Here is a 21,104-nt window from a genome sequence, read left to right as displayed (position 1 = left end):
GCGGGTGCGTTCTGTTCATGGGCGAAATTTACACAAAGATCCTAAAATCATTCATTTAAAAAAGTTTTTGCCCCTGGAAAATATCAAAACAAAAAAACAGTGCTCATTTTATCAAATTGTAGAATATTAACGTGGCAACTGGCAAAAGATGATTTATTAGTTCCTGGATCAACTCAAATTGTAGGATATCAAGAAAATAAGGTTAGACAAATCGAACTCCTGATTTAGATGATGTTTTCAGAATGGTTATCGGAGGTTTACTTTAAACTGAAAGGGAGGTTCCAACTTTTCTTCACATGCATGGATGTGTAATCCTTTGGAGCATGCTCATCTTAAGTTGATATTGTATCACAAGTACACATTTGTCTTTTGTTTTTTTTTTAATCTCCTTGGGCTCAAGTAATGCGGGTAATGCCTTGTAGCTGGGATTCAAACTAATTTAATGATGTGTAAGTAATAAAATCTGTAAGTGCATAGAAATATCAAGTAATAAAAAATATCGATCACATGAGTACTATGAATCAAGTACTATTTAGAATGATAAAATAAGTTATCTAAACAATTAAATGTATGTGTGTGTTACTAGAATAAGAAAGAAAGTTATAGTTGAGAGAGTAAGAAAAAAAAAATAAGAGAGTTGCAGAGAAGATCACAGAAAGAAGGCAGAGAAATTAGAGTAGAAGTCAATGAGATCATAGAGAGGAGACAGTAAGATCTCAATGAGAACGTAGAGATGATCACAGAAGGGAGACCAAGATATTTGGGTCATAAAGCAGAAAGATCACAAAAGGTTTAGTAGTGAAGGGTAATCTAGGACTTCAGTTTCACTCGAATGATTGTAAATATTTAATCTATCTTTGGTTTTTTATTCTCAATGGGTATTTATATAGGTAGATCATCCTATGAAATCCAATGTGAACTTTTATTTTTACAATGACGTATCATCATAATTATTTTCTACGTTCGTAAAGATCGTAACTAGTTATAGTAACCTAGAGGGGACTCTGTCACTAGATCTCACAACCACTAATTAACCACTTATCCTATTGTATGACAACGAATTAGATTTGATCCATTAGCCTCTAAGACGGCCTAAGGCTCCTCGTAGCATATCGAGTTGTACTTTTGTATCCGACTCTCCATGTCTCAGTTTTCTAAGGGTCGGAGGGTCAGGTTCTCTTTTCAATTCATCTCTAAACCCTCATAGGATACGAATCTCATGTTTTTGGCATCAAGATCATGTTAATATGGTAGATCCATATCATAAATACATATTTAATCAAATAAGAAACATACAAACATATAGATTAATCAAAAAGATGTTCACATATTAAAAGGGCTACTCCCTACATTCTAAAATCAAGAAAACTACTCCATTGTAAGAAAATTACAAACCAAAGACACTAATAAAAGCATTCAAATATACCAAAATAGAGAATAGAGATAGAGAAATACTTAGGGAGAAGATTTTTGGTGTCTTCGAAGTGGTTCTCTTGCACCACAGGTGGACGGATCGCCGGAGTTGATGAAGATGATGCTTTTAGGATTCCCCAAGAGGGGGAAACCCACTCCCCAAGAGGGGGGTGAAGTCCCCTAGTCCAAGCTTTTTCAAATAAGGGGTTATTTTACCCTTTTATACCTCCTTTATACATTCTAGATCTGCCCTCATTTGATGGGCTAGGCCAAAACTGACTTTTCATCTCTTAGACCCAGTTTTCTCGGTTGAACCCCGAAGAAAACTTATAGATATGAAAGTAATCTATATTTTGATAAGTGGTTCGAGCCCTAGTTCCAATCGAATCGAAAGTTATAGCTCTTCAAAGTTTGATCTATAGTTTGGGTCGGACAAGGCATATCCTATGATTCAAACCAATGATTCGAACCAAACTAAAAGTTATAGCACGACCAATGATTCGAACCAAGGCAGATCTATAGTTATAGCTCTTCTCGGGTTAGACCCTGAATCAAAGTTGTAGATCTTAAAATTATTTACATTTTCATATATGGTACGACCTATGATTCGAACCAAGCTAAAAGTTATAGCCTTTCGAAGTTTGATCCATAGTGTAGGAAAAGGCTGACACAGACCATGTTGGTTCACATGTCCACCCATGTGAAAATGGCAAAACCTAGCACATGTCATGCCCAGCCACACGAGTTGGCCGTGTGAGAGCTATTTGGAGTCATCTTAGCATCGTTTTACGCTCGATTTCTTCCGTATGAACATGCTTGTATTATGGGATATTGCCAGAGCATGTTTCTTGATTAAAATTTCATTTTGATAGACTTTTGAATTTTTTTTTTTTTCTTCATGGATGGTTTGTGTGTTCGACTCCTTACTCTACTCCACTTTCAATAGTCCATTTTAGCTCTAAATTCACGTCTTATCAATAAAAACATGTAAAGAGCAGTTTTTCAAACTAAAAGTAATAAAAAAACACACTAAGATGAAAACATGAAATATATGTATATAAAATGGGATAAGATGCATATCAAACTATGATAAAAAAAAAACTTATATGAAATGCACATATCAAAATCCCCTAGACTTAAATCTTTGCTTATCCTCAAGCAAACATCAATATTAAAAATACATGTGAATTCATATCTCCCAAATTTCAATAAGTTTATCTAATCATATCAAATAATATCATCTTTAAAAAATTAGTTTCACCAAGCCTAAAGAGCTAGCTTAAGTACCTAGTGTCTAGTTTGTTCCTAAGATTTCAAGTTCCTTTCTAGTCAAATCATCAATCTATTGTGTTCTCATAGTTTCCAACATTAGACACTTACCTGCTATACACGAGATTCATCCCCTCTTCCCAACACCAAGTCTCAAAGGCATGCTCGGTATTGAAAGAAAAGGATAAATATTTTTTCAGTAATTTAACTCGGTCTCAAAGGGTCATATCATCCTTTCTACCCATGACAACTATTTTCTATCCCATTATTGACACTCTTGTTTTTCTTTTTTCACTTGGATATTTTATTGCATCTCAAACATTTTTTTCTCTTATTTTCCCCTCATTTTTTGCAAATGAGATTTTGATTTTTCCAAATAGGCTTTCACAAATCGAGCATAATCCAGTAACTAAAATGTTGGGGAAAGGATCACCTATGGTCACCATGATACTGATCCAATAAAATGAATCATGACTATGTGATAATAAATCCACCTTTTGGAAACAAATCAAAAGTGAAGTGTAATGATTAAACTATCAAGTAGGCATATGGTGAAACAAAAATCAACACAACATCGCTTCTATTAAATTTTACTACTAGATGGCAAAACACGAATCACCAAAAATGAGAGATTGCATCAACATAGTAGCATTAATACTAAACACATCAAAATAATGCTTAATGGATAGGGCATGCATGAGTGCTTCTATTTGATACAATGTAAACTAGAAGAAAAAATTTATTACATAATGAGAAACATGACAAAACTAACTAATAACCCAAAGTGTATACATTCCCCATATTTAAAATTTTCAATGTCTCAAAGATAATCATAACTCTAATTTGGAGGAACTTTAGAGTGAGAGGAGTTACCAAGTGAGATGTGTCAAATGTTTAAGTCATTCATGTGTTAAAGGCGCCCCTCTATTCGTTATTCACATTTCTCCTCAACTTTGAATCCTAAAAGAGAAAATTAGATAAGAAAAACCAAGTAGAGGGTTAGGGTTAGGAGAAAGGAAAGAAGTAAGATCAAGGTAGATATGGCTCGTGATTGCTCTTGGAGAAATTTAACACGAAAGCTTCATTTTTTTATGGAGCGCCTTGACACGGCCTGTGTCAGCTGACACGGCCCGTGTCAGCTTGCATGGCCCATGTTGACTTTTGGAGATTAGACATGACCCATCTCGACTGGCACAAGTGTTCATGTTCATCTAGCCAAAAGGAGCACACTCATGCCGCTAGACAAGGGGCTATCATGGCCAGCAACCCGAGCTTGGCACGACCCATGCTGCTAGGCATGGGTAGTCGTGGAGAGTTCCAGAATTTGTCTACCAACTCCATTTTCGCTACTTGCTTGCTCCAAGTCTTAGGCTATCATTGAATATGCTCATCTTCAAATGGTTCCCATGAAATCGTCCATGTGGTTGCTATGAAAAATATACCGTACCACAAGCATGCTTGAGAAAATATTGATTAGTAGCTTCAAATATATCAAATGAAATTTTACCTACATCAATCATCAAAGTCAGTAAATCATCGAATATGATTTCATGTGTGGTTAGGGTAGGTTCTAGCTCCGGTGGGTAAGTGACTAAAAGAGGTGGATTCTTGGGGCTTAGTCTCCACTATATAAGTCCCTACACTTTGATCATCAAAAAATCCTAATCCTACAACATTAATAGTGTCCAGTGATTGTGTGACTGAAAGAAGTGATTCTTGGAGCATTGTTTTCAAAGTACAAGTCCCTATACTTTCATTCACAATATCATCATAGGTAGGATAGAATATATCAAAATTAACGTTAGCAACAGAAGTAATAACAATATCAATAGACACAACTAAATATTTTTCTTCAAGTGCTATCTTCATGACTTCATTTGCTTTGTTTTGAGTTGCAATAAACTTTTCGAACTTGATTTGTAAGCTGTGAGACGTACTGTAATTATCGGATGTATGTCCTGTTGTTTCATATACCTCACAATATAATTGTTGTTGCAACCAATCATTATAGTCGAAGAGAACACCCTATTTTTCTCCACCTACTCTATATGTAGGGTCAACTATTAGTGAACAATCATCAATCACATGTCATATTGCACAACAAATCTCACAATAATAAGGAGAAAAATTCACAGCATTAAATTGATTAAATCATTGATTATAAGCATCCATTTTTCTTTATCAAAACAAGACAAGAAAATACAACAAAAGAGAAACAAGAAAAGAAATATAGATTAACCCCAATGATATCCAACTAATATTGATTGGCAACAATGTCAAAAACTTGATATAAATAAATTCGTAAGTGCATGGAGATGTCGTCAAGTAATAAAAGATATCGATCTCAAGAGGACTATAAATCAAGTACTAATTAGAATGGCAAAATAGGTTATTTAGACTGATACAACGTGTTATGAGTAGCTCTGAAAGTAATATGAGATGGATAGTCAAGATGATATCACAGTCAAAGTCAATGTGAGGTGACAGTTAAAGTCAATGTGTACATAGTCAATCAGTCACTTCATGGGCTCAACTCCCTACTCTTCAAGGGCAAGGATCCCAGCATACATCTAGTCGGCCTAAGAGTTGATCAGACTTTTGAGACTCAGCTCTTCACTTCTCGTGTGCAAGTCTTCTAGGATACAGTCGGTCGACCTAAGAGTCAGCCATCAGCTCCTTACTTCTCATGTGTAAGTCTCTTAGCATACAGCCAACGGGCCATAAAGTCGGTTAAGCCTTCCTAGTTCTCAACTCTCCTCTCATGGGCATGACCCTATCATATAGCCGGTAGACCTAATAGCCGGTCGAACTTCTGGGACTTAGCTCCCTACTCTCTAAGGCAATGCTCTCATCATACAGCAGATAGGCGTAAGAGTTGGTCGGACTTCCGGGGTTCAGCTCCTCACTTCTCATGTGCAAGTCTCCCAACATATATCCAGGCAACCCTAGCACTAGTTGGATCTTCGGGGCTTAGCTTCCCACTTCTCATATGCAAATTGTAGGACCGTTAGATTCGATAGAGGGGGGGGGTGAATATCGATTCGAAAAAGACGAGTATAAACGCAGCGGAAAAGTAAAATAGACACAGTTGTTTTACTTCGTTCGGAGCCTGTGACGACTCCTACTCGAAGGCCCGTGGTCCTTGACCACTTTCGTTGGGCAATCACTAGCAATTCGAAATAATGATTACAAAAGAACCGTACAGTGAATGCTAATGAAAACTAAAAACAAAATACCGACAAGAAGGGAAAAGAATGGAGCGTAGTGTCGGAGCTTTGTTGGCGTCGCACTGAACGTTGAGCAGCAAGACCAGCAGTAGAAGAATTCTCAGCTTGATTGATTGATTCTGAAGCTCCTGCCTGGGGCTTCTTTTATATGCTGTTCCAGGCGCCTGGATCCCTTCCGGGCGCCTGGAATGTGACGTAACTGCACAAACCATGATGCTCCACGTGGCGACGACTCGGCTGGATAGAATTCGCCTTCCGGGCGCCCAGATCCCCTCCGGGCGCCTGGACCACCTTGTTCCAGAAATCTCCATTTTCCTGCAAAACAAAGTTAGTCCGAGACAATATATATCCTGCAAAACAGATTATTAGCACATTTATAATAGTATGAATTAGCATAAGTTAGTATGACTTAGATCCCGTCTTTCCGAGACCGGAATCTAGTCACGATCTCGACTTAGACATCCGAAATGGTTCTAAGCCGGATCGACGCCTAATGTTCCCTTCCCGGGAACGCGTCCTCGCAGTCACTCCCCTCCAGTGACTTACCTCACTTACCTGTCAGACGTCGTCTGGACTTCTTGCCAGCTATCCGGTCAGCCCGTCGACCTAGCTGGACTTCTTACCAAGCGTCCGGTCAGCCCGTCGACCCGCTTGGACTTCTCGCCAGCTATCCGGTCAGTCCGTCGACCTAGCTGGACTTCTCGCCAAGCGTCCGGTCAGCCCGTCGACCCGCTTGGACTTCTCGCCAGCTATCCGGTCAGCCCGTCGACCTAGCTGGACTTCGTGCCAGACATCCGGTCAGCCCGTCGACCTGTCTGGGCTTCTCCTGCACACTTGATCAAAGTGTCAGACAACAACAAGACTAACTTAACCTATTTGTCATTCATCAAAACCTAGGTTAAATCATTAGTGCTAGCCGCACCAACACAAATCTCTCGTCATATAGCTGATTGGTCATTGAGCCGATTAGACCTCCCTAGTTCTCAGCTCCCCTCTCATGGGCATGATCCAAGCATACATCCGGTCAACCTAAGAACCAGTCGGACTTCCGGGACTTAGCTCCCCACTCTCCAAGGGCAACATTCCTAGCATATAGCTGGTTGGCTCCAAAGTCGGTTAGACTCCTTCTAAGAGACAACATTGTTAATGAATCACAACTACCTGTCAGAGAATAACAACTACTCATCAAGAAATATTTTGCTATTGACATATACAAACAACGGAACCTTCTAGGTGAGGGATAATGTACAACCTCTGTTACCCAACATATTCTGCCACCAAACATTCTCTAACGCCTCATTATTATGGAGGTTATGAGGGTCAATATAATAAGGGGGTCTTCTCCATTGGCAGGTACGTTACGCTACGCACACACGCGCGCACACACACACACACACACACACACACACACATCTATGCCAGGGACCCCCTCCCTAGTTCTCTCTAACGTTTCCATTTTCTCTCTTCGTGGTGTACGCAGAAAGGATCGCTCGGTGCTATCATCTTGCAGCTCTGAGTCTTCTCATGGTCAACAACAGAGTCACCTATCCAGCACATCATCTTCCTCAATTTTAGACATGATCATAGACAATCAAAGGTTTATGTGTGTCACTAGAACAAGAAATAAAGCTAGAGTTGAAAGAGTAAGAGATAGAGGTGAGAGAGAGATGCAGAGAAGATCATAGAAAGAAGGCAGAGAAATTAGAGTAGAAGTTGGTGAGATCATAAGAGAAACAGTAAGATCTCAATGAGAAGGCAGACATGATCGTAGAAGGGAGACAGAGAGATCTAGATCAGAAGCAGAAAGATCACAAAAGGTTTAGTTGTGAAGGCCAATTCTAGTACTTCAATTTCACCTAAATGATTATAAGCATTTAATCTATGTTTGATTTCCTATCCTTAATGGGTATTTATATAAGTAGACAATCCTATGATATCATATGTGAACTTTTGCTTCTACAATGGTGTATCACTCCTAATCCTTTTCTACTTTCTTAAAGATCATAACTATTGATCATAACTTAGAGAGGACCCTATCATTAGATCTCATGATCTCTAATTGACCACTTTTCCTACTACGTGACAATAAATTGGGTTTGATCCATTAGGCTCTATGACGACCTAAGGTTCCTCGCGGCATACCGAGTTGCACTTTCATATTCGACTCTCCGCGTCTTGATTTTCTACAAGTCAGAGGGTCAGATTCTCCTTTCGATTCATCCCCAATCCCTCATGAGTACGAATCTCATACTTTTGGCATTGAGATTGTGTTATGCGGTAGATCTGAACCATAAACACACATTTCATCAAACAAGAAACATGCAAACATATAGATTAACCGAAAAGATATTCACATATCAAAAGGGTTACTCCTTATATCCTAGAATTAAGAGAACTACTCTATTGCAAAGAAATTACAAACAAAAGACACTAATAAAAGCATTCATACATATCAAAACAGATAATAGAGATAGAGAAATGCTTAGAGAGAAGATTCCCAATGTCTTCAGAGTGGTTCTCTTGCAACAGAGGTAGACGGATCGTCGGAGTTGATGAAGATGATACCTTTAGGATTTTCCATAGAGGGAAAAACCCACTCCCTAAGAGGGGAATGAAGTCCCTTGGTCCAAGCTTTTTCAAGCAAGGATTTACTTGACACTTTTATACCTCCTTCATACATTCTAAATATGCCCTCATTTGATGGGCTTAGCCAAAATTGATTTTTCACTACTTATACCCAATTTTCTTGGGTTAAATCCTGAAGAAAACTTGTAGATTTTGAAGTTATCTATATTTTGATAGGTGATTCGACCCCTGATTTCAATCGATTCGAAAGTTATAGCCCTTCAAAGTTTGGTATGCAATTTGGGTTAGGCAGGGTAAGTCTGCCAAATTTACAAGACTCCATCAAAACGTCCTTTTTGACCATTAGATCTAGTATTCTCGGGTTGGACCCTAAATCAAAGTTGTAGATATTAAAATTATCTACATTTTAATATGTGGCATGACCCATGGTTTGAACCGAGCTAAAAGTTATGGTTATTTGAAGTTTAGTCTGTAGTGCAAGCAGAACCTGACACAGGCCGTGCTGGTTCACACGGGTACCCATGTGAAAATTGCAGAACCCAGCATGGGTCGTGTCCAGCCACACAGGTTGGTCGTGTGGGAGCTATTTAGGGTCATTTTAGCACCATTTTGTGCCTAATTTCTTCCATATAATCATGCTCATGTCATGGGACATTGTCAGAGCGTGTTCCTTGATTAAAACTTCATTTTGATGGGTTTTTGAATTCTTTTTCTTCGTGGGTGCTTCATGTGTTCGGCTCCTTGCTCCACTCCACTTTCAATGCTCCATTTTAGCTCCAAATTCATGTCCTATCAATAAAAACATGTAAAATGTAATTCTTCGAATTAAAAGTAATAAAAGGAAGTACACAAAGATGAAAACATGCAATATATACATATAAAATCAGATAGGATGTGTGTTAAACTATAATAAAAACCTATATAAAATGCACAGTTCATTTAACTATTTAATTCAATCAAGTTACATGAGTAAAAAACAGAGTCGGCAATTGTCCAAGGGAGTCGCCTCAACATACTTAAAGAAATGTCATTATGCAGAAACAGCACAATTAGCACAAGGAAGATTAACTAGTTTTCAATGGTAAACATAGCTGCCTCAGCTGTCATCACATGAAAAAAAAATGAGTTGGTAATACTAAATCATATCTTGTATTAGTATCATACAAACAAAACTGGTTTTGCAGGATGCAATTGGTTCAGAAACCATGAAAACAAACGATCAATAACCTGAGAAGCATAGCATATATCCATGAATGTTTTGAATGAACTCTAACATCCATTAAATGTCAGTTTCAAGGGTGAGAAGTCATCTAGTGATTACTAACCTCATTTATTATTAACATGTCTCTATTCAAAGGAGCATGATACATTTAACCGAATTTATTATGTGTTAGCAACTATTCTAAAGGTTAGTAGTCGTCCGTGATTTACCTCCAACATGTTAGCCTTGGGACGGATTGACGGTGACGTTGGGGGCGAACGTATTCGTCTTTTGCCACAATGATACATTTAACCGACGCAATTCTTCGTCAGAAGGCACAACTTATCCTAGCAGAAACTCTTTGGTGATGATATCATCAAGACAATTTGATATTTCAAAGTGTTTTTCATAAACAGTGGAGTAATTAGCATTTTTGTTTATTTATGATGCGGTGAGATGCACGGTTTGGCCAGTTGGTGGACGTAGTCGATTCTCACTTCATGTGTCAAGCAAATATTATGCCTGAATGAACATCAAAAGCCTATGGTTATCTCATCCTTAGTTGCATCAAATGGAGGTTTCAATCCGATATCCAGATCAACTGTAATTTGCAAGAAAAATGTGGCCTCTTCTAATTTTGCACCATCAACGGCGCCACATCCCGGCCCTGCCCCCTAACCACTAATAGATGATCATGGAACTTTCTCACAAGGTAAAACCCCCAACAAGGGATTTGGCGTTGGGTGTGGCATGGGGGGATTCACCTCCCGTGGGAAGGAATCCGTACTCACGCATCGAGTTATAGTCGTTCACTTCTGCGACAGTCATCATATCATTTTTGAAAAATAATAATAATATTAATAATTACAAACAGAATTACATTACTAATGAGCTAATTACATTTACCAGTCACCGATCTGAACACCGCAATCAAACAAGAAACAGAAAATATTTAGGAAAAAAAAACATAAGACAGGATTTCTAACACTTATCAAGCTGGTGAGTGAGTGTGTTGTTGACTCTGATCGGCGATCAACTTCAAACTAGTATACATCCTGGTACAGTAATCAGCAAACTCTGACATAGCTCGAAAAAGTTCAGGCAAGTGCGTCTTGAGACTAGTGGCAGTCTTCTCCCTCACCTGCTTCAGCAACCTCCGGTGGGCTTCAACTTCTCCTTCCAGTGTAGTTTTGAGAGACTGAACATAGGACCTTCTTTCCTCCATCTGGTCCTTCTCGGTTGTCCCTTCCGCACTCTCAGGTGCACCTACTGTTGATTTCATCATCTTATGTTCATGCTTGTGGTACCAGTCTTCAAAAGCTCGATTCTTTCGCAAATACTCCCTGTGCATCTCCTCCCATTTTTCTTTCTGCTTTATCTCCTCATCTTGGAGGGTCCGGATTGAATCTATGACAGCCGAAAAGCTTTGGATAGCATTGGCTGCAGGCTCATGCGGGATTTTTTGCAGATGATCATGCCATGTATGCACGAAAGGTTGGATCGGTGGTCGATGCGAAGATGATACTTTCTCTTTGTCTTTCAAGCCAGTTTCAATTGGGATGACGCTCAACTTCAACCAACTATTAAGAACGGTCACATACTCTTTTTGATAACTAACAAGTCCGCAGAAGTGCGTATGCCATGCTTTGACGATTCTGAACAGTTGTAATGTGCGCTTATATTGTACTTCACTTGTTTCCTTGGGAGCATTCGAAATGTCAAGGGCATTAACTATCTTTAGCTGATCACTGTGATGCTTGTGCATGACCTGCCACATCTTAGCCATCCTGATAACGAAAGATGGTATTCATTAGTGATATTAGCAGAAACATGTAGTAATAGAATAAGAAGCTAGGACATAATTGAACAACGATGCCCTAGTTTGCGCAATGCTACGTAATGCACAGAGAAGAATTTGAGTCATCTTCTACAGTAGGCTTCTTAGAATACATAGATATGAGCATCACACACTTCTGATAATACATGAAAACTGAAGGCAAATACCCTAAGCAGGATTAGACCAACGAAACTGCCAATATGGTGCTTGCAGTGGCGTATTTGCTTGGTGGCAGACAGGTTGGTTCTTGTGCACAAGTGTACTAACACAAGAAAGCAAGAAAAAGCATGCCAACCAGGACAAGTTGCCAATATTTTATAATTATGGTTTATGTATAATAGCATCATTTATATTTTATACAGAAACAGATATATTTACTAAATGACTAGGTGCAACTCATCTATATATTCTTAGCAAAATAAACATTAACCAGAAACTTCAAAACCTCAAAATACTACAGCAGGCCATTGGTGAGGTAAAGAGAAGATATTAAGTATCTTTAAAACAGTAGTTCGAAACAGACATTAAATGGAGCATTGATTTTAATTGCATCCTAAATATTCAACATGATGAATAATAAAAAATAATGCATTAAGAAAATACACTTCAAAAAATACTTACCCATCAACAAGATCCACAAGTTTTGGGTAAAGCTGTTTATCACGTAAACGCTCAATTTCAAACACAGTTGAATCCACCGACTGCATGTCAACAATGAGCCTAGTTTGTAAATGGCTAACTACTGCTTTAGTTCTTTCCAGTGTTTCAGTACTGGCGCCACGATTATTTTGCCTTTGAAGTAAAGCAGCCTTCCACTGATACTCAATTTTCATAAGCTCACCTGCCTGTCTTCCATGAACTCAGTTTAGTTAATGTGCAAACAGGGCAAAAATGATAAAAAACAGAAAGAAAAAGGAATAATCAGGATGCACATAAGCTTGATTATACGCAATAACTGGAGAAAAAGTTGAACTTGTTGAGTGTAGTATTAGTAAAACTTGTTTGGACGGTGCAGTCTTTCACGGGGTTCCTTAACAAGTACAAGGTTCACTAATTGCCAGGATTTCAGATCCCAAATTCTTTTGTCGTTATCCTGTGCTGTGAGGCTGGCATAATGTAAACAATACCTTAAATGATTTATCTGAAATAAGTTGATTGGATAAGATGAATGACAATATTGGAAAAAGTAGAACCACAGTTCATGGGCATATATTCATGAATTTAAATTGATGGTGCCACATACAGTATTTTGCAAGATCTATAAGTGCTTGAGATGTTTCTGAAAATTTAAATTCTTGGACTACAATTAACTAGAGGTGGTGGTTTGTTGACTCACCTAAAAGTTACATTATATCCATCAAAGCGTTAACAGATTCTTGACAAAATTTAAATTGTTTAAATGAGGATTGCTGATCAGTGGTAGTTTATGTACTCTTTGAAGTTACGTGTCTAGTATTCTTTTAACTATTGAAAAGAAGACTCAAATCATGTTTTATATTTCAAGGCTTCAAGCAAACTATAAGGATATAGTTGAATTTGATTTAAGGAAACATTGTATTGCATATGCCGTAAGGGTTAATTAAATTTATACATGGAACGAATATGTCAAAATTTTACTCTTAAAATATTAATGCAGGACTAATCACACTACAACAATAACTTTATTACCACTTTCAAGCAAAATAGTAATGCGGGACTAAACCTACTACACCAATAACTTTATTACCCCTTTCAAGGAAATGAATTATGACAAAAAAAAACAATCACAAGGAAACAAATTCACACATGGCGAAACAAAACTTGAGTTAACAAAGCTTGCAGTCTCAGATTAGCAAAGTTTTGAAAATAGTCGATGGAGAATGCAAGTGATGATCTCTTCGACCACAAAGAAGATAAAAAAGAGAAATGATGAAATCAAACTAGGATGAAAAGAGATCTCAAAAACAAAACACTTGAATGGGCTTCAAGCAGCAGATACAATAGCACAAAATTATCCGAGGAAAAATAACAAATTCAAGAATCCTACAGGAAAAAAGTGGCTTCGCAGCTTGACTCAATTGCTAAATAGCAAAATGAGAACAAGACCTTTTTTTCTCTAGAGGTGTTAACTGAAGATGGAAAGTGCAATCCAATCCATTGCTAGAAATAGCAAAATGGGAACCAGATATTTTCTTTGTTCAGGTCTTCATCGACTTTTAGGCCGCGCATATGCATCATGTGAATTAATTAGAGTTAATCAAAAGATTAAGGCAGAAAGATGAAGACAAGAAAGGTCGATGACAAGGCTGGAAAAAGATGCAGAGATAAGATCTAAGAAGGAGAAGAGATGGATGCCAATGAACTAAAAGAAGGAAGAAAGGGAATAAGGGTTCCCCCTTGGATGTATCTTGAAGAAGATAAGTGTTGAAGAGGCTACAATACTTCTATGCTGGAGAAAAAACTGGTCTTGCTAGCTGGTGTTGAAATAGAAAACCATAAATCTGGAGTTGGAAAAGAGCAGAAACCAAAGAACATAAACCATAGAAAACCAACAACCCCATTGGATCAGGCAATTGCTTTTATAAGAGAACATATAGTCCATGAAATAAACATCAGACAGAAGAGATTATTGATCCTTTCCAAGCAGCAGCAACAAAAGGGAGATGTATTCCGCCAGTTGGGGCACCAAAAAAGAAAACCTTGCATGCAATAGAATCAACAGTGAAACAATGGAACAACTAAGGGTGTCAATTCGAGTGGGTCGGTTTGGGTTGGGTCGGGTCGAGTTGAGTTTTTTTTTAACCTAACCTGAACCCAAGTTCAACCCAAAACTCCTAAACCCGAACCCGACCAACCCGAACCCGACCCGGATAATCCGAAAATCTGATTCAAAACGATTTTTTTTTTTTTGGCTATTTTCCCTATAATTCTTCACTTTTATCTCAATACTCCATCATTATCATACAAACATGATATTAATATACATAAAAACATCTTAATTTTCAAAATAAAATTTGATTTAACCCAAAAAAACCCACTAAACCTTATATTTAGGTCAACCCGGGTCAACCGGAAACCGACCCGGCCCAACCCAAAAATTTTTAACCCTCCAACCCGAACCCGAAAATGCCCAACCCAAACCTGATTTTTTTCGGGTTGACTTGGGTTGCGTCGTCGGGTCGGATTCATTGTTGACACCCCTAGGAACAACACTGGAGATGAATTATGAGCACGGAGGAAGGTGCCCCTAAAGTGATGCATCTAACAGTCAGTGTTGCTGTGGTGGGAAAATCCAAATGGGAGACAACAAGTAGAAGTCCATGACTGACACATTTGCGAGAAGATGGTCAAAGCAGAGATAGACCCAGTCTTCATGCCAGTGGAGCAAGCTCATCTCCAGCAGCTTCTTCTCATGTACACAATCAGAATGCAAGCACCAAGAGCCGACATCCAGCTGACCTTTGTAGCAAGAAAGAAAAGGTAAAGAAGATGAATGCCAAAAGCCCAAGAGGGAAGAGCAGATCTGCCATCGAGCCCTTGATCTCACACTATGGACGATCACTAGGAGAGATTTCTGAAGCTTCCTCCATATGAGAAAAGAGGAAAGTGTAGTTAAGAAACCTTCCAGCCTCATCATGGGATAACAAGAAGCAAGTTTAGGCTGATGGTCTCTAAATTTAGCAAGTAAACAAGATCTAGAAAAAACACAAATCATAAGGCACGGACATCTCTTATGAGGTTGTTGCCACAGAGAGGCAGATCAGGTGGAAAGCAATAAGTAAAAGCCGGCACGGATAATTGTAGAGTGATTATCCACAAATACATACGAGACTAAAGTAGAAAACCTACAATTAAAAAACCAATGCAGGATTAAACTTAGTTCACCGATAGCCCTATTACCTAATACTCTTAGCAGGATATAACAAAAAATTACTATTTTACAAATGGAAGAAAAACAATAAAGTGGGACAATTTTCACTTTGACTATAAATAGTATATGCATTTTACCTAAAAAATTTTGCAGTGCATCAAAACCAGAAGCTTGTAGATGAATCTTTTTCATACATGATAGGGATGAATTTTCATCAGCAGAGAATCTTTAAAGCATTCATGTCGTGGTCATAAAATTGTCATGAGACGATTTATTGCAACCATTCAGTTAGAACTCTTCATAAAAGTGCATATCAAGTTTACTGCATTTTAAATAAATAGGTAACCAAATCTATAGCACAGCCGCACAGGTAATATATATCAACTAACAAATACCCTGGGGTGAAACAAAAAAGTAAATTATGACAAAGAAACGGGGTGATCTGAAGCATCTAGAGCCATAATCTGAATTTGCAAATTGCAAAGAGAATTAGCTAAAAATCCAGTCACTGACTAACAAAGAAAAGCAGCTTGATGTCTTTTAATGCAGTCCACAGTTGTTTAATTATAGTAGAATATGCACCTTCACTTCATCATATAACTTTTTCTCCCATGCCAGGATCTTATCCAACACAGTTGCATGAGTCTCCCATTTATCATCATCATCATCAAAATCATCCTTCTTGCCTTCTGTCCCGGAAACACCTTTAAACGATCTATTCCAAGTAATAACACGCATGACCCTGGCAGAATGATCTATGTGACCTGCAAAATCGTAGGCCATGAGATATCACAACAATGAAAAAGGGAACTACAATGTCCACTTCTCAATGGGCATCATGCCAAGAAGGTATGTAATACCGACGGGGACTTAGCCTTAGCCGAGAATATGTGGACTACCTTTATCTTAAACACATTATAGCTACCCCAACATCTTCTCTAATCATGATGAATAAATATGAAGTACAATGCCAAAAAAGTCTTCTACAATTATATGCGATTTGTAGTTTGAAGACCTCAAATGGTATTTTTACAAAAAAAAAAAACCTTACATAACTTTTGAGTCCTGATCTCTAAGAAAAATGTGGTACCTCCACGTTGGCGGCCCCTCATGACTATCCCGCGTCTTTGAGAGGGAGTTAACAGGAAACCAAATTGGCAAGTGAATGGGTAGGGGTCGTAGAAGTGATGAAATCATCTACCGAGTTTCAACCCCCCGACCCCTACCGTCATTATCTCATACACTTACCAACTGAGTTAGCCCTGAGGTTGAGTCCTAATCTCTAATGCTACCACTAAAAGTGATGCTTAATTATCATCCATCACAGAATAAGTTTGAGGTTAATGAAATTGTATACAATAACACAATCAATCCTTATCCCATTAGGTAGGGTCATTCTACGCAGCTCTATCCATTATTTTTTCATCATTATACTTAAATAAATTTTATTTTATTTTATTATTGCTAACCAAGTCTTTTTGATCTTCCTCTTCCACATTTGATGTGCATATTTGTCATAACTTCACATCGTCAAACTGAAGCATTTATTGGTCGTCTAAGTACATGTCTGTATCATCTTAAACGTGTCTCTCAGAGTTTTTCCTCAATAGATGCAACTCCGACTTTCTCTCTAATACTCTCATTTCTTATTTTGTCCATCCTCTTTAATGAAATTGTATAAAATGTTATAAATTAATTCCCTGGTTGCAAAATATTAATCATTAGCATATGGATTGCAAATATTGAACATGGCATCAAGAACACTTTATAAGAAAGGACATCAAAAGGTTTACCACCATTTTATCTTTTTGTTTTGATATGCTGCATTTCCTATTGGTCGGTAAAGTAGAAAATCACTAAGTTTCATAGAAATATGCAGAAATATAGTGAATACATTGGCATAGAAAACCTATCCGATTAGTAACTACTGAAAACTACAGGTTTCTTTAGAACACAAATCTCTTAATAACTTCATAATTGTCTTAGTCTTATGATTCTATTTGTTTCAGTATTCTGTATAATTCCATAGCTAAATTTATTCCTTCCAATTACTAGAAAAGTTATAAAGCATAACTTTATTCTAAACTATTTGAAACCTCAAAATTTTGTTTGTAAGATAGATAGCGTAAAAGAAGGTATTGTGATTAGAATCAAGCTTAGACTGATCTCAAATTCAAATATATTGACTTTATTAAACAATCAAATTGAAGAAGTCACAAGGATCAGGAATATTACAAAAAAGTAGTCACCCTTATCGTGTTCCACTCATACAGATGTGTTACTAAAGTTTGTTATATGGTTTTGGTATTTAATACACCAGATCTCATGAAAAAGTGTGCTAATCCAAGAGAAGTTAAATGGACTGATTATTTTGGCGAGGTCCTTGTTCAACCTATGACTATTTGTTGTTATGCTTATTCTTGGTAATCCAATGCAGTTTAGGTAACAGAAATAGCCTAGGCATGGTATCTAGCAGCAACACTACAATCCAATTTGACTCTCTGCAACAAATAAATTTCCTAAGAGTTAATTCACAAAATAATTAAATACCTCTGCTATCTGCAAAATTAGAGTGGTAATGCATTCTAGTCGCCTCGAGCATCTTTAACACATCGTGCGTACTCTCCGATGCTTTAAGAAAATGGTCATCGAGTTCCAAAAGAACCTTTGAGAGACTAACACTTGGGCGAGTTGCCAGTATTATCTCCCCCCTCTTGGCATCCAGAGTTGATGCAGATTGAGCGTGCTGATGGTGCACGTTTCGCCCCTGCTTCAGTTTCTTTGGCACCTTTGGTGGCAGCGGAGGCTCGATGACATCCTTCTCTGGCGTCAGAGGCTCATCATCATGGTGATTCGCAGTGCGGGGCGCTGGAGATGGTGTGTTAAGCTTCTCATCTGGAGCATCCGCTCTTTCAGAACGGATCGCATCAAGCGGGTCTAGCGACGGCGGCAACATGGTATGGTCCATGGGCAACCAATAATCCCACTTGTTTTCCATGCCATTCGGATTTGAATCCGTCGGCAGCGAAGGGGGCGTGGAATAAGGGGGAGGCGGCGAGGGAACGGGAGGGGGAGGAGAGGGCGATGCGAATCCCGCGGTAGCTCTGGCGGTCCGATGACGCCTTTTGAGGCGAGTCCCACGCTCTTCTTCTTCCTCCTCCTCCTCCTCCTCATCGTCGGCCTCGGCCTCCTCTTCCCCCTCGTCATCGTCCTCGCGGATGGAGGCTTCCGGCTTGATCTTCGAAGGGAGCTTATTAGGAAGGTCGGGCATGCTTCTGGAGCGCTGGATAGGGACTGCGGAAAACTCTGTCGGCGGCGGAGGCGGCGGTAAGAAGGCATCGGTGGGCGGCTGGATCGGGGCGACGGAGGCGGAAGATTCGGCAGCAGCGGAGGAAGAGGAGGAAGGTCGGTTAGGTTCGTAGGACTCTCCCTGTCCCAACTCGCCGAGAGCCGCGCCGACGTTCTTGAGCTGGACGGCGTAGGCGGAATGGGCGGCGGCGAAGGCGTTGCGGGCGGACACCGCCGACTTCATCCACTGTCGGCGCTCCTTGCATCGCACCACCGCCTCCTCGTTTTCGATCCGGGACTGCGCGCATCCCATGGCAGCGGCAGTGTCCCCTCTTCACCTTCCCCCTCGCCTCATCGGCAAGGTCAAGGATGAGACGTTGTTGCGGCAAATGGATTCGGGAATCAAAAAGACCTGTGGTTGCGGTGAATCACCAAATCTCGCCGATTGTGCGAGAAAAGTAATTTAATAGCTAGTGTTTTAATGGATTTTAGCTCATGAATTTTAGTTAAATTAAGAAGATTTTTTATTATTAAAATTTTGCTTTTGTCTAAATGAAGGGGAAAAAAAGCTATAATTTCACAACTAGAAAGATAATATGTATATTGAAAATTTAAAAATCAATAGTAATTTAATTCAAATATATAAAGTTTAGATATGATTAAACCTATTAAAAGCTTACATATAATAATAATAAAAAAAAGAGTATATTGAAATATACACAACTGCAATTATAAAAAGTTTACTTAGGTTTAGTTCCATAAACGATATGCATATAATGACAGTGTTTTCTCTGTTCTTTTGAAATAGAAACAAACCTGCAAAGGATACTTGACAAACGCTGGTTAAACAGATTATCAAAAAGGTTAGGACAAATGAACTGATATGCTTATCTGCCTGAAACCGACGATACTGAGTCGCTTGGAGGGAGCGAGGGAGCGATGCTCTAATATTTCTTAAATGGACTCCTGAGTACATTTTCAGATTGAGAAAAAAATAAATTGTAGGAAACAGATAAACTTAACTAGTTAACTGATGCCATGAGAAACTGGACAGGTTAGTGAAAATTTGTCAAATTATCTCAGTCAAGACATGTCATTAAAAGAGTAATGAAAGAAGACAAACTGTAAGACACAATGAACAGCACATACCTGATGGTGAAACATCACAAATGCTAGGTCAAAGAACACAAGTAGGAAGGGAAGAAAATTTGGAGCCAGCACAAAATATACAGAACCAAGCAAGAAGTATAGTTGTGTCCTTGGATTTAACGAAGCAAACTCTGAATAATTAACCAGGATTTAAAGCAGGGAATTTGGATTGGATTCTTTTTGCAGTTTGATATTCCCCCTTGCTTCACTCCATAGCAGGAGAATTACACTCCATGATCAAAGAGAAGAACAAAGCTAACAGAGCGACCTGATGAGTGCAGAGGGAAGTTCAATGTCGATCCCCAACTCCATCTCCAACTTACTGAGACAGAACTTTCAATAGGTCATTTGATAGTTTCCTCAATTTATGGATCATCGGATTTTAAATCGAGTTTTTCACTAAAAATTTTAAATGCATCTAGTTACATTCAACAGCTATCGAAAACTAGTGTAAGAGGAGATCTCTACTTATCTCTTTTCTTGCTTTTTTCCCCCTTAATGTTTATGATCTTGATGGAAGGAGATGGTGTTTATCTTCATGAAATTTATTTGATTGTACATATGATTTTTTTTTTCATAGTCTTGATATTGGACAAGTGATTGATACAATGGTCTCAATCTCAAAAAACATCCAAATCGATTATGACAAGTAATTTGATACAAAACCATTACTCTATTCAATTGTCCCAGCTAATTAACTTGATTTGATCCTTGTATATATGCTAATATAATTGTCACTTGCTACTCATATTATATTGATCCTTGACTGTACACATATCCACGTAAAAGCAAAATCACACGTTACAACAAATTTAAAATATTTTTGTAAATTGTAACTCACGCATGAAACTAAGTGCTGTTGTCATGAAGGCATACACATAAGACAAACATACATAATTAAGGTTTATCGTGATGTCATGTATTAAGTCAAAATATTTAATTAGGATCGATACAACTCTCCTTTTGTAATTATTTCGGCAAAAGGAAATAGAGAGATGGAACCGGATCAAAATTAATTGATAGATCTAAATAATTCGGAATGATATGGAACTTGATTTTGTATGTTCTGTCTAATTTTTTTTTTTGAAATATTATATTTATGTTTTTAAATATTAATGTAACATTCTATATTGAGTGCAGTAAATTTTTTAACACGGATTAGCTTTTAGAATTTAAAATTTAGGGCCACAAAATCATTCTCAATCGATTAGTAGATACATTGTAACAATCGATTGATAAATTAGGAACAGTAAAAAGGGTTAAAATGGATATGAGCTATATGAT

The 21,104-nt window shown here is 38.2% G+C and overlaps 1 protein-coding gene across 1 annotated transcript; it reads right to left on the bottom strand.

Annotated features, from left to right (window-relative positions):
- Positions 1 to 10,531: 10,531 nt before the first annotated feature.
- LOC121982113 (nitrate regulatory gene2 protein-like) lies at positions 10,532 to 19,126 on the bottom strand. Its single transcript, XM_042535021.1, has 4 exons — positions 17,934 to 19,126; positions 15,966 to 16,147; positions 12,155 to 12,378; positions 10,532 to 11,483 (listed from the first exon to the last, which is right to left on the bottom strand). The coding sequence occupies exons 1-4, from the start codon at positions 18,982 to 18,984 to the stop codon at positions 10,688 to 10,690; spliced, it is 2,253 nt and encodes a 750-aa protein (XP_042390955.1). The 5' UTR covers positions 18,985 to 19,126; the 3' UTR covers positions 10,532 to 10,687.
- Between the last annotated feature and the right edge of the window lie 1,978 nt (positions 19,127 to 21,104).

Source organism: Zingiber officinale, chromosome 5A (genome assembly GCF_018446385.1).
Source record: "Zingiber officinale cultivar Zhangliang chromosome 5A, Zo_v1.1, whole genome shotgun sequence".
NCBI lineage: Eukaryota > Viridiplantae > Streptophyta > Magnoliopsida > Zingiberales > Zingiberaceae > Zingiber > Zingiber officinale.
The sequence above is the reverse complement of the archived record's forward strand: the minus strand, read 5'-3'. Positions and strand labels throughout refer to the sequence as shown.

What these genes read in the sequence shown, in the direction of transcription:
- LOC121982113 (XM_042535021.1), bottom strand. Translation starts at nt 18,984, where the DNA reads ATGGGATGCGCGCAGTCCCGGATCGAAAACGAGGAGGCGGTGGTGCGA. An exon ending in TAATTTTGCAGATAGCAGAG is followed by an intron (nt 16,148 to 17,933) that starts GTATTTAATTAT and finishes ACGATTTTGCAG; the next exon opens with GTCACATAGATCATTCTGCC. An exon ending in AGTTATATGATGAAGTGAAG is followed by an intron (nt 12,379 to 15,965) that starts GTGCATATTCTA and finishes CATGGAAGACAG; the next exon opens with GCAGGTGAGCTTATGAAAAT.